This window comes from Vulpes lagopus, chromosome 8 (genome assembly GCF_018345385.1).
Source record: "Vulpes lagopus strain Blue_001 chromosome 8, ASM1834538v1, whole genome shotgun sequence".
Classification (NCBI taxonomy): Eukaryota; Metazoa; Chordata; class Mammalia; order Carnivora; family Canidae; genus Vulpes; species Vulpes lagopus.
Genome location: NC_054831.1, coordinates 18,275,288 through 18,287,592, shown reverse-complemented (window position 1 = coordinate 18,287,592; position 12,305 = coordinate 18,275,288). Strand labels below are relative to the sequence as shown.

The 12,305-nt window shown below is 39.4% G+C and overlaps 1 protein-coding gene across 2 annotated transcripts in view; it reads right to left on the bottom strand.

The window, feature by feature from the left end:
- ADAM28 (ADAM metallopeptidase domain 28) overlaps nt 1–12,305 on the bottom strand; it is a 62,721-nt gene that overhangs the window by 31,515 nt on the left and 18,901 nt on the right. For both annotated transcript variants that reach the window (XR_005989457.1, XM_041767054.1), the window contains exons 8-10: nt 7,552–7,623; nt 2,713–2,882; nt 80–164 (exon numbers count right to left, since the gene is read on the bottom strand). Coding sequence is in view for 1 of the 2 variants with exons in the window: in XM_041767054.1 (XP_041622988.1) it covers nt 80–164; nt 2,713–2,882; nt 7,552–7,623 (327 nt within the window). In the remaining variant the exon portion in view is untranslated. The remainder of the gene's footprint in view (nt 1–79; nt 165–2,712; nt 2,883–7,551; nt 7,624–12,305) is intronic.

Here is a 12,305-nt window from a genome sequence, read left to right as displayed (position 1 = left end):
ACACACAAACTACATGATTCAGAAAAAAGAGCATTTGACCGACTTGACTGTAGAACCAACTATTTATCTTCAAGCAAACCTGAACAATGCCAACAGAATGATAAGGAGAGCACATTGTAGACATGAAAGCAAGGCCCACAGTTGTTCCAGAAAGTTTTGTTGCTCTGCAAGAAAGAAAAAAAAATTGATGTAACAATGTATGATTCTCAACTATATGCTCTACAGACAATTCATCCAGGACTCTAAATGCTTAACAGAGAAACTCACATTGTAAATAAAAACTTAAGTGTTTCTTTCAGGTTTTGAATTTGCATTAGACTTTTTTTACATGCCATGGTTGTCATATCACCTAAATAGAGGTCCCTGGATATAATAATTTTCAATACTTTATTCATATAGATAAATAAATCTTATTTGTACAGTATTATTGTAATGCATGCTTTGTTTTAATTTATGTCTTTCTTTCACATATTTTTATATTCAATTGCTTTTGTTTTCTTTTAGTACAGTTTTAGCTATAGTGGGATTTGGAATTTGGGCCCATTCTGGTGGTATTTGTGTTACTGAAGCATTTATGTTAACAAATATTGAAATATTTGTTACTGGAAAGGAATTTGAACCACTTGCATTTTGTTGCATAGATGATTGGTCTGGTCTTTTGTAATTTTAATTTCTTTTTTAAGTTTTGTTCAGTTTGTTTTTCTTTCAATTTGTAATGATTCCTTGTGCTGCTTTTGTTATTATTCTGCTATCTGTTCAAGATCCTGGCCCTGGGTTGTCTCTAATGGTTTACAAAGAATACATTATTTTAAAAATTCCTTAGTAAATGCAGTTACATAAAGTTGAACTTATATTTTCCCACTTATCATTAATAACTGAGAGTATTGATTTTGCCATGCAAAACAATGAAAAATAGATAATTTCTTCCTGCTTTACATTTCCTTTGAAAAATTTTCAGATATCTGTTACTTGAAGTGGTATTCTGCAGTATCTATGATATTTTAAAGATTCATGGCGCTCATATCCTCTTCAAAAAGTATGCTATAAAATTACTTATATTCAAATCTGCATTTGTGTAGCTTTAATACCCACTACCAGCTCATTTACAATAAATAAAATTTTCTCCCATTATGGAGCTAGCTATTTCGGCTCCTCTTTTTAGTGAGTATAGTTGTACTACAAGGTTTTTACCCAGTTATGTTGACTTGTCAGGTAAAGGCTATGACTTTCAGTTTATAAGGAAAGGGCAATTATTTCCTTCCAGCATATCTAATTGGTACTTTTATCCTGTTTATTCTAGTCTAGTCAGGAAATCTATTTTTTTTTGAAATCTATTCTTGATATTGGATTGCCATTTTGTGCCCTCTTTAATGCCCATTGCACAGTTACCCTATCCCCCCTCCCCTCCAGCAACCCTCAGTTTGTTTCTTAGAGTTAAGAGTCTCTTGTGGTTTGCCTCTTTCTCTGCTTCCATCTTATTTTATTTTTCTTTTCCTTCCCCTATATTCATCTGTTTTGTTTCTTAAAATATACATATGAGTGAAATCATATACTATTTGTCTTCTCTGACTTATTTCACTTAGCATAATACACTCTAGTTTACATAATACACCATGTCATTGCAAATGGCAAGATTTCATTCTTTTACCCATTCATCTGTTGAAGGACATCCGGGCTCTTTCCATATTTTGGCTATTGTGGACATTGCTGCTATGAACATTGGGGAGCAGTGCCCCTCTGAATCACTATTTTTGTATCCTTTGGATAAATACCTAATAAATACTGTGTGATTTCTAAGCTTCAGCCATGAGAAATCTGGAAGCTTTCTCTTGGTCCTCTTTGAATGATTCTTCTAGGGGAAAACTGGTCACCTTGCAAAATATCCGGAACCCTGAGACTGCCATGCTGGAGGGAGTCCAAGTTAGCTACATGAGAGCTATATATACAGAGATGACCAACCAGTGCCTGTGCTTCAGCCATATCAGGCAAGGAAACAGACATTTAAGAAGACTTCTTTTTAGGTCAGGAAGTTATGGGCTGATATGTTATGTGTAGTAGATAACCAGCACAGAGTATTAATTAATTCTTATTTCCTGTAACAACTCCTGTTTTCTTAGGAAGTAAAACTTGAATAATTTTGTCATTCCTTGCGGCTTCCTTCTATTGATTCCAGCTGCAAACTATCCAGTAGAATTTTCTTGATTTCTTTTGAGGGATATGCTCAGCAGTCTTGTCTAATTTATAATCACCAGATTTAATTCTCATTTTTCTTTTTTTTTAATTAGTCATTTTAAAAGCAGGATGGTGGAGGTGTGGGATTAGAATGTCATATGCAATTTTCTTTCTATCCTAGAAGTTTGTCCTGACTAGTGCTTAAAGCTGATCAGGTGTTCTAAAACATTGAAACAAAATTTCTCTTCCCATTATCTAAACCTGTCATTCCTTCCTGTATACCCAATCAAAAAGACAAAATTCCAATGAATCATTGTTAAGTTGTTAGCTTTTCTTTTAAAATAAAAGAACAAGGTAATAAGGTAAGACCATATTCACCATAAGATTCAAATGAGTACGTTTTAAACTTGTAAACCCCCCCCTCCATGTAAGCCATTTCCTTTTACCCTGTACCCTGAGATACCACTTGCTTTGTCAAGGCTTTGGTAAGTTTCTATGCAAAATACCACTTAACATATAGAGAGGAAAACCTATACATACGTGATTAACTGAGCGATATCATGAGGTTTTCTTTTTCGGAGGACACTTCCCCTCCATTTGGAAAAATTTTCCAGGGTGGAGCTTGCATTTGGGGTAATCTTTATTTTATCCTCATCATTCCAGATTTCTATACCGACTAAGGCCACATGAGTATTCAGCTTTTTATAAAGCTGTCCAAAGAGAATACATGTCAAAAGAACAACATAATGGTTGTATTATCTTTCAATATTTTCAATGTACTTTACATTTTCGAACTTAATAATAGCAGCACTGTAAAAACTTTCTTTCCAAACACACTTGTGAAATGTACCTGTGTATGCAAGGCAGACACCCTTAGCTATTTCAGGTCAGATAACTCCTTTTTTTTTTTTTTTTTTTGAAACAAAATTCCCACGAAAACAAACTTCTCTTGCTTGCAAACTCAAGAAACATTCTAATTTTTTGTTAGTAGTTTATTACTATGACTTCAACTTAAGTGTATTTACGAAGTTAAGTGCATTTGCTTTGCAATGTTCTGAGTCATAGCAAGGTTGACGCAGTGTTTTGAACTCCAGGAAAGGAACATGCTATAAGAAGAGTCCTGCGTTGGGATCCCTGGGTGGCACAGCGGTTTGGTGCCTGCCTTTGGCCCAGGGCACGATCCAGAAGACCCGGCATCGAATCCCACATCGGGTTCCCGGTGCATGGAGCCTGCTTCTCCCTCTGCCTGTGTCTCTGCCTCTCTCTCTCTCTCTCTCTCTGTGTGTGTGACTATCATAAATAAATAAAAATTTAAAAAAAAATAAAAAAAAAGAAGAGTCCTGCGTATGTGAGTCACAATAAATTAAGTGATCCTCTAATTCTTAAACCTGGACTGAACCAAATAATCTATAATGCACAGAGGATAACCTTTACAAATAATGAGCTAAACTTAAAGACAATATGCTTACTCTAAAAACAAAAGTTTAAATTGCTACTATAGTTTACAAAGCTGTGCAGTGTTGGTTAGAGTGTAAACTTCTAGTTATTAGATGAACGAGTTCTGGGGATCTAGTGTACCACTTGGTAGTGATAGTTAATAATACTATCTTAATTACTTCAGCATTGGTGAAAGTAATTTTTAAATATTCTCGCCACAAAAAAGAAATGGCAGCTATGTGACATGATGGAAGTGTTAGGTCACCTATGGCAGAAATCATTTTGCAAGTAAGCATATCAAATCAACACACTGGACTCCTTAAACTCACTGAGTGCTGGATGCCAATTATGTCACAATAAAGCTGGGGAAGAAAACACTGCACAGTGACAGGCTTTCTCATGGGGCAACTTCTGGCTGAGAAACGTGAAGAAATGGTTTTAAGTAGCTTAGAAAACAATAAGAGCATTGAGGTATGCAATTATCATCAAAAGAAAAGTCAGAATCTCACCAGATGAAAGCCCTCCCCTTGATGAGTCCCTCAACTTCCTGTTTCCATTCTTGCTTTATTTCACTCACCTGACAAAAGTCCAGTCCTGGTTCAAACAATTCCTCCCTACATCTCTCCTGCACCCTGCTCTGGAACACAGTACATTCTGCTGACTGCTTTCACTTGGAAGCCATCACTATCAACCTCAAGTAGTCTTTACCAGTCTCAGTGAACCTGCTGCATTTCCAAAATCTATTTACTCTCAGAGGCTTCTGCACATTTTTTTTCATGCTCACTCTTCTGTTTTTAGAAATTGTGACACTCTCTATTAAAACCTCACTTGAGCAGATGCCTCTGCTTCCAAATTCACTCAGAGTATAGAAGCAATCAGAAGCAATCAGAAGCAAATGCCTACCTTCTGACCTATACCTATTCAAACAATCTATGCCTCCCCTTCTTTACTATATGAATCAATGCTGTGAGCCTTACCTTTCCACTAATGCACTAGATCTCCCACTTCTTCTCAGATCAAGGAGATTATTCCAGTAATTCTTCCATCTTCCTTGCAATTCTATGCTTAGTCTTCCACGGAATCATTCCCATCAGCATAAAAAGGGTGACCCATCATGGTGGGGGGACAGTTTTATAGCCTCTCCCCCTATCACATATTCCCCATTCCATTCTTCTTCTCCCATTTACAGCAAAACTTCTGAAGAGGACTTTCTGTATCTTCTCTCTCTAATCCCACTTCCTATTCTCATTGGACTCACTCTAATTATGCCTTGTCCTCTTACACTCCACAGAGACTTGTGTCATTCAGTTGACCAATAACTTCTACTTTGTTAAATCCAATGGCCAATCCTGAGTAGCAACTAACATCATTGATCATTTCTTCCTTTGATAGAGTTTTGTTTCAGGTTGCTTCCAGAACAGCACTATCCACTCTCCCCTGGTTTTCCTTGAAGCTCATTGTCTACTTTTTCTTGGTCTCTGTCAATTTCTCCCATACTCTGATCAATCTTCAAAGAAGCACCTCAAGGATCTGTTCTCAGTCTCTTAGTCTCTTTTCTACTTATCTACACCCACTCCTTTGGTTATCTTAAAAGAGGGTTGGTAAGGTTAGTCTCTAAAGTTCCATAGAAAATCCTTCAGACTTTAAGGCTGCATGGTTATAACTACTCACCACCACTGGCACTATAATAGAAAAGCAGTCATAGATGTGTAAACAAATGAGCATGGCTATGTTTCATTAAAACTGCTTTTATAAAGGCAGAGGCCAGATCTGGTCCACAGGCTATAGTATGCTGACCCATGTTTTGTGCTAACTGTATGTTTTAAAGACTTATGGATTTATATCTCCACCCAAACCTTGCCCCTGAACTCTAATAAATCTTGTATATCTAGTATTTTCACCTGGGAATCTTTCTTTCCTTCCTTTTTTTTTGGCATCCATGAATCTTTGCTTTAATCTGCATTGATTCAAAATTTTACAATGATATAACCTGGCACATACATGTTACTAGATGCTAGACATGTGGAAGGCATTGACAATATGGACATGTCTACCCTTCATCTCAGGAAATTTCCTAGTATTATTTCTCTGATTTTTGAAATGTAAAGTCTCTAATATTTTCATTTTTAAATGTAAAAATGTTACATGAAACATCATGCATATATTTTAAAAAATTACTTAGTCATAGGACACTTTTAATAAAACTTAGCAATCCACTGTTCATTACTACCCCCACTAAGAAGCAATAATATTTTTGTTGAGATATAATTGACATATAACATTATATTAGTTTTAAGTAAACAAAATAATGATTTGGACCTAGAAGCCTTTATACAAAAAGATGTCTCAAAGTGAATGTGTCCAAAATGGAAATCCTCATCTTGCCTCTGAGTCACTATCCCCCACCCATTCTTAAAGTTGTTCAGGCCCAAACCCTCAATGTCCCTTGACTCTTTTTTTTCTTATACTTTTCATCTCTCATCTACCTCATCTATTCTGTTGACTCTAACCAGAGATCAGCTATTCTCAATAGACCTACTACCACTGCTTTTTCTCAAGCCACCATCATCTTTTGCCCTGAATCAAGTAATGATTTCCCTATCCGGTTTTAGATCTGCCAATTGCTTACCTTCAGTTTATTTCCAACATAATGGCCAATACAATCTTTTAAGAACACATATCTGAACGTCTTACACCTCAGCAGGTTCTCCCAATGTCTTCCTCTCCCATGAATAACAAAGTCCTTAAACAGGCCTACCAGGAATTGAAGGTTCCAGCCACTGCTACCTGTCAGATATCATTTGCTCCCATCCTTGCCCTGACTTACTGCATGCCGGCGACAATGGCCTTCCCCCTGTTCCTCAAATATGATGATCTAGGTTCTGTCCTTAGAACTTCACTCTGCCTTGTGGTCCCTCCCCGAGGATCAGGCACTTCTTTCTCTCCCTTCCTTTTCTACTCAAGTGTCACCTTGGACACCTTGGAAATGGCCTTCCCTCTTTAACACAGCACCAAGAGGAACCTCTCTCTCTCTCTCTCTTTCATTTTTACACTGCTTTATTTTTTTATATAGCACTTATAATCACTGTTCTACATACTCTTTATTTGGAGTGTTTATGTTTGTCTTGAACAAGAATGTAAACTCCTATTTGTTGGTTTTGTTCCCTACTTTATTTCTGTCATCTAGAAAAGTCCCTGTCATGGAGGACCTGGGTAACTCAGTCGATTAAGCATCTGCCTTTGACTCAGGTCATGATCCCAGGGTCCTGGGATTGAGCCCTGCATTGGGCTTCCTGCTCAGAGGGGAGCCTGCTTCTGCCTCTCTCCCTGCCTGCAGTTTCTCTGCTTGTGCTCTCTCTCTCTCTCTCTCTCTCCCTCTCTCTGTCAAATAAATTAATAAAAATATTTAAAAATAAAAAAGAAAGAAAAGCTCCTATCACAAAGGAGACCAAGTTAAAATCTTATCTCTAGCATTTCCTAACTCTGATTTTAGGTGTTACTTTGCTTCCCAGAATCTAATTCTTCAGATATAAATTAGGTTTAGGAATATCTCAGAGTTATTTTGATGATTCAGTGAGATGATATACTGAAAGATGCTACTGTGCCAGAATTTGGCTGATTATATTTGTTTTTTCATGTTCTTCTGTACATTGGCTTCCTGTGGGGATTTGCTGGCCAGTGATGTCTCTCCCCAGACTTTAAAAAAAAACAAAAAACAATTCAAACCAAACCATCTCTTCTACTTTCATCAACCTGAGAATAGTGTGGCAAGTAGGTGAGAAACATCTCTATCATATGATAGTAATATTCAATTAAGTAGCAAAAGTTCAAGAACCAATTAGCAATTTTAGTCTTAAGAGTATTGACTTTATCTCGCTGCTTCATAAGCATTCATAGAAACACCCAAATTGTTAAAATTACACTTAATAAAGTATACCATACCATGTTGACGTAATTGGCCATTTCAAACACCCTCTTTCTTATTTTCTCTCGATCTTGATTGTACTTTTTAAACTAAAAAACAAAAAACAAAACCAACCATGACAAAATATGGGCATTGATAGAAATGAGTATAATTGGAGGGTAAAAAAAGGCAACTTCAGTTTATTTTTACTTATCAGTGGTTATAATTAACAATCAGTTATAAAAGGTAACAGTTAAAAGCTAGAAGCAAAATGCTTCCTTATTATTTCTTTAGCTAAATTGAAGCACTTTCAGAGTAGAGATGATGTTTACTCCTGAAGTAGTAGCTCAGTGTAAAGTTCTAAGGAATTATTCCAAATAAATTTCCATTTAAATACCATGATTTCATAAACTGTGCAGAATCAGTGTAAGGAATAGCTTATTCATTTAAAAAATGTATATGAATGGTAAATGGCAAATGAATTTAGTATAATGAGAAGCCAACCTTCAGGGCCCAAACAAATTAACTTACTCATATTATCATAGCACAAAACTTTTCCTTTTGAGATCACACACATGTAAATGTTAGGTTTCTAATATATGAAACTGCATTCTTGTAAAATAATATAAACAATGTATATTACCAAAGAAAAGCCTTTTTTAGAAGATTCCATTCATTAGTCTTGTACATTTATCACTCCTTGATGAGGATAAACTCTAACTTACCAGCAATTTTACTGCTTAATAAAAGACAGAATGACAAAGGTATTTAATTGGAAATGAAGTTGGGGACAATAATAAAGGATAAAGTGCAAAAAATTGACTTTATGTATATTATATCAGGTGCACATTCCTGAAAAGGAGAAATCATATCATTATATTTCAAATTTCCTAGAATAAGAACATTTCTTAAAAAAGAATAACTCATATTCATGATTTTTCAAAACTGATCCATATGTTTAATACTTCCCATAACAAATTATATAAAAGGGGATTTTAAAAGACACATTTAGGGGGAGGGGCAAGATGGCGGAGGAGTAGGGTCTCCAGGTCACCTGTCCTCAGCAAATTACCTAGAAAACCATCCAATCATCCTGAAAACCTACGAATTCGGCCTGAGATTTAAAGAGAGACCAGCTGGAACGCTCCAGTGAGAAGAGTTCGCGCTTCTATCAAGGTAGGAAGACGGGGAAAAAGAAATAAAGACACAAAAGGCCTCCAAGGGGGAGGGGCCCGCGAGGAGCCGGGCTGAGGCCGGGGCGAGTGTCCCCAGGACAGGAGAGCCCCGTCCCGGAGGAGCAGGAGCTGCACCGACCTTCCCCGCGGAAAGGGGCTCCCCGGGAATTGGAGCAGGATCCCCAGAAAGGCGGGGACGCCCTCGGGCTCCCTGGGACAGTAACAGAGGAACTGCGCCCCGGGAGATGCGCCGAGCTCCCTAAGGGCTGCAGCGCTCGGCGGGACCCGGAGCAGCTCGGAGGGGCTCGGGCGGCGGCTCCGCGGAGGGGGCTGCGGGGCTCCGGGAACAGCTCGGCGGCGGCGGCTCGGGCGGAGGAAGAAGCTCCGCGGAGGGGGCGGCGCGGCTCCGGGAACAGCTCGGAGGGGCTCGGGCGGCGGCTCCGCGGAGGGGGCTGCGCGGCTCCGGGAACAGCTCAGCGGCGGCGGCTCGCGCAGAGGAAGAAGCTCCGCGCGGAGGGGGCTGCGCGGCTCCGGGAACAGCTCGGAGAGGCTCGGGCGGCTGCTCCGCGGAGGGGGCTGCACCGCCGGGAGCGCGAATCCAACAGCGCAGGCCCCGGAGCACAGGGCGCCGGGACACAGCCCAGGATCCGGCCTCCCCCGGGACAGGCAGAGGCCGGGAGGGCCCAGGACAGCAAGGACGCTCCTGCCTGGAACTGAGCAGATCAGCGGCCCCGCCCCGGAGCCCCCAGGCCCTGCAGAAGGAGAGCCCCGGAGCTACTGCGGGGTCTGACTCCAGGGTCCCAGAGCTGCCCCCGCCACTGTGGCTTCCTCCCGGGGCCTCACGGGGTGAACAACCCCCACTGAGCCCTGCACCAGGCAGGGGCAGAGCAGCTCCCCCAAGTGCTAACACCTGAGAATCAGCACAGCAGGCCCCTCCCCAGAAGACCAGCGAGACGGACCAGTTCCAAGGGAAATCAAGGGACTTAAACTACACAGAATCGGAAGATACTCCCCCGTGGTTTTTTTTGTTTTTTGTTTTTTTGTTTTTGTTTTTGTTTTTTTTTGTTTTGTTTTGTTTTGTGCTTTTTTTTTCTCTCTTTCTTCTTGATTTCTGATTGCTTCCCCCACCCCCCCTTTTTTCTTTTTTCTCCTTTCTTTCTTTTTCTTTCTTTTTCTCTTTTTCCCCTATTTTTTTCTTCTTTCTCTTTTTTCTTTTTCTCTTTTCTTTCCTTCTCTCTCTTTTTCTCCTTTTCCCAATACAACTTGTTTTTGGCCACTCTGCACTGAGCAAAATGACTAGAAGGAAAACCCCTCAAAAAAAAGAATCAGAAACAGCCCACTCTCCCACAGAGTTACAAAATATGGATTACAATTCAATGTCAGAAAGCCAATTCAGAAGCACTATTTTACAGCTACTGGTGGCTCTAGAAAAAACCATAAAGGACTCAAGAGACTTCATGACTGCAGAATTTAGATCTAATCAGGCAGAAATTAAAAATCAATTAAATGAGATGCAATCCAAGCTAGAAGTCCTAACGACGAGGCTTGACGAGGTGGAAGAACGAGTGAGTGACATAGAAGACAAGTTGATGGCAAAGAGGGAAACTGAGGAAAAAAGAGACAGGCAATTAAAAGACCATGAGGATAGATTAAGGGAAATAAATGATAGCCTGAGGAAGAAAAACCTACCTTTAATTGGGGTTCCCGAGGGCGCGGAAAGGGACAGAGGGCCAGAATATGTATTTGAACAAATCCTAGCTGAAAACTTTCCGAATCTGGGAAGGGAAACAGGCATTCAGATCCAGGAAATAGAGAGATCCCACCCTAAAATCAACAAAAACCGTTCAACACCTCGACATTTAATAGTGAAGCTTGCAAATTCCAAAGATAAGGAGAAGATCCTTAAAGCAGCAAGAGAAAAAAAGTCCCTGACTTTTATGGGGAGGAATATTAGGGTAACAGCAGACCTCTCCACAGAGACCTGGCAGGCCAGAAAGGGCTGGCAGGATATATTCAGGGTCCTAAATGAAAAGAACATGCAACCAAGAATACTTTACCCCGCAAGGCTTTCATTCAAAATGGAAGGAGAGATAAAGAGCTTCCAAGACAGGCAGGAACTGAAAGAATATGTAACCTCCAAACCAACTCTGCAAGAAATTTTAAGGGGGACTCTTAAAATTCCTCTTTAAGAAGAAGTTCAGTGGAACAATCCACAAAAACAAGGACTGAATAGATATGATGACACTAAACTCATATCTATCAATAGTAACTCTGAATGTGAACGGGCTTAATGACCCCATCAAAAGGCGCAGGGTTTCAGACTGGATAAAAAAGCAGGACCCATCTATTTGCTGTCTACAAGAGACTCATTTTAGACAGAAGGACACCTACAACCTGAAAATAAAAGGTTGGAGAACCATTTACCATTCAAATGGTCCTCAAAAGAAAGCAGGGTTAGCCATCCTTATATCAGATAAATTAAAATTTACCCCGAAGACTATAGTGAGAGATGAAGAGGGACACTATCTCATACTCAAAGGATCTATCCAACAAGAGGACTTAACACTCCTCAATATATATGCCCCGAATGTGGGAGCTGCCAAATATTTAAACCAATTAATAACCAAACTCAAGAAATACCTTGATAATAATACACTTATACTTGGTGACTTCAATCTAGCTCTTTTTACCCTGGATAGGTCTTCTAAGCACAACATCTCCAAAGAAACGAGAGCTTTAAATGATACACTGGACCAGATGGATTTCACAGATATCTACAGAACTTTACATCCAAACTCAACTGAATACACATTCTTCTCAAGTGCACATGGAACTTTCTCCAGAATAGACCACATACTGGGTCACAAATCGGGTCTGAACCGATACCAAAAGATCGGGATAGTCCCCTGTATATTCTCAGACCATAATGCCTTGAAATTAGAACTTAATCACAACAAGAAATATGGAAGGACCACAAACACGTGGAGGTTAAGGACCATCCTGCTAAAAGATGAAAAGGTCAACCAGGAAATTAAGGAAGAATTAAAAAGATTCATGGAAACTAATGAAAATGAAGATACAACCGTTCAAAATCTTTGGGATGCAGCAAAAGCAGTCCTGAGGGGGAAATACATCGCAATACAAGCATACATTCAAAAACTGGAAAGATCTCAAATTCAAAAGCTCACCTTACACATAAAGGAACTAGAGAAAAAGCAACAAATAGACCCCACCCCCAGCAGAAGAAGAGAGTTAATTAAAATTCGAGCAGAACTCAATGATATCGAGACCAAAAGAACTGTGGAACAGATCAACAGAACCAGGAGTTGGTTCTTTGAAAGAATTAATAAGATAGATAAACCATTAGCCAACCTTATTAAAAAGAAGAGAGAGAAGACTCAAATTAATAAAATCATGAATGAGAAAGGGGACATCACTACCAACACCAAGGAAATACAAACGATTTTAAAAACATATTATGAACAGCTGTACGCCAATAAATTAGGAAATCTAGAAGAAATGGACGCATTCCTGGAAAGCCACAAACTACCAAAACTGGAGCAGGAAGAAATAGAAAACCTGAACAGGCCAATAACCAGGGAGGAAATTGAAGCAGT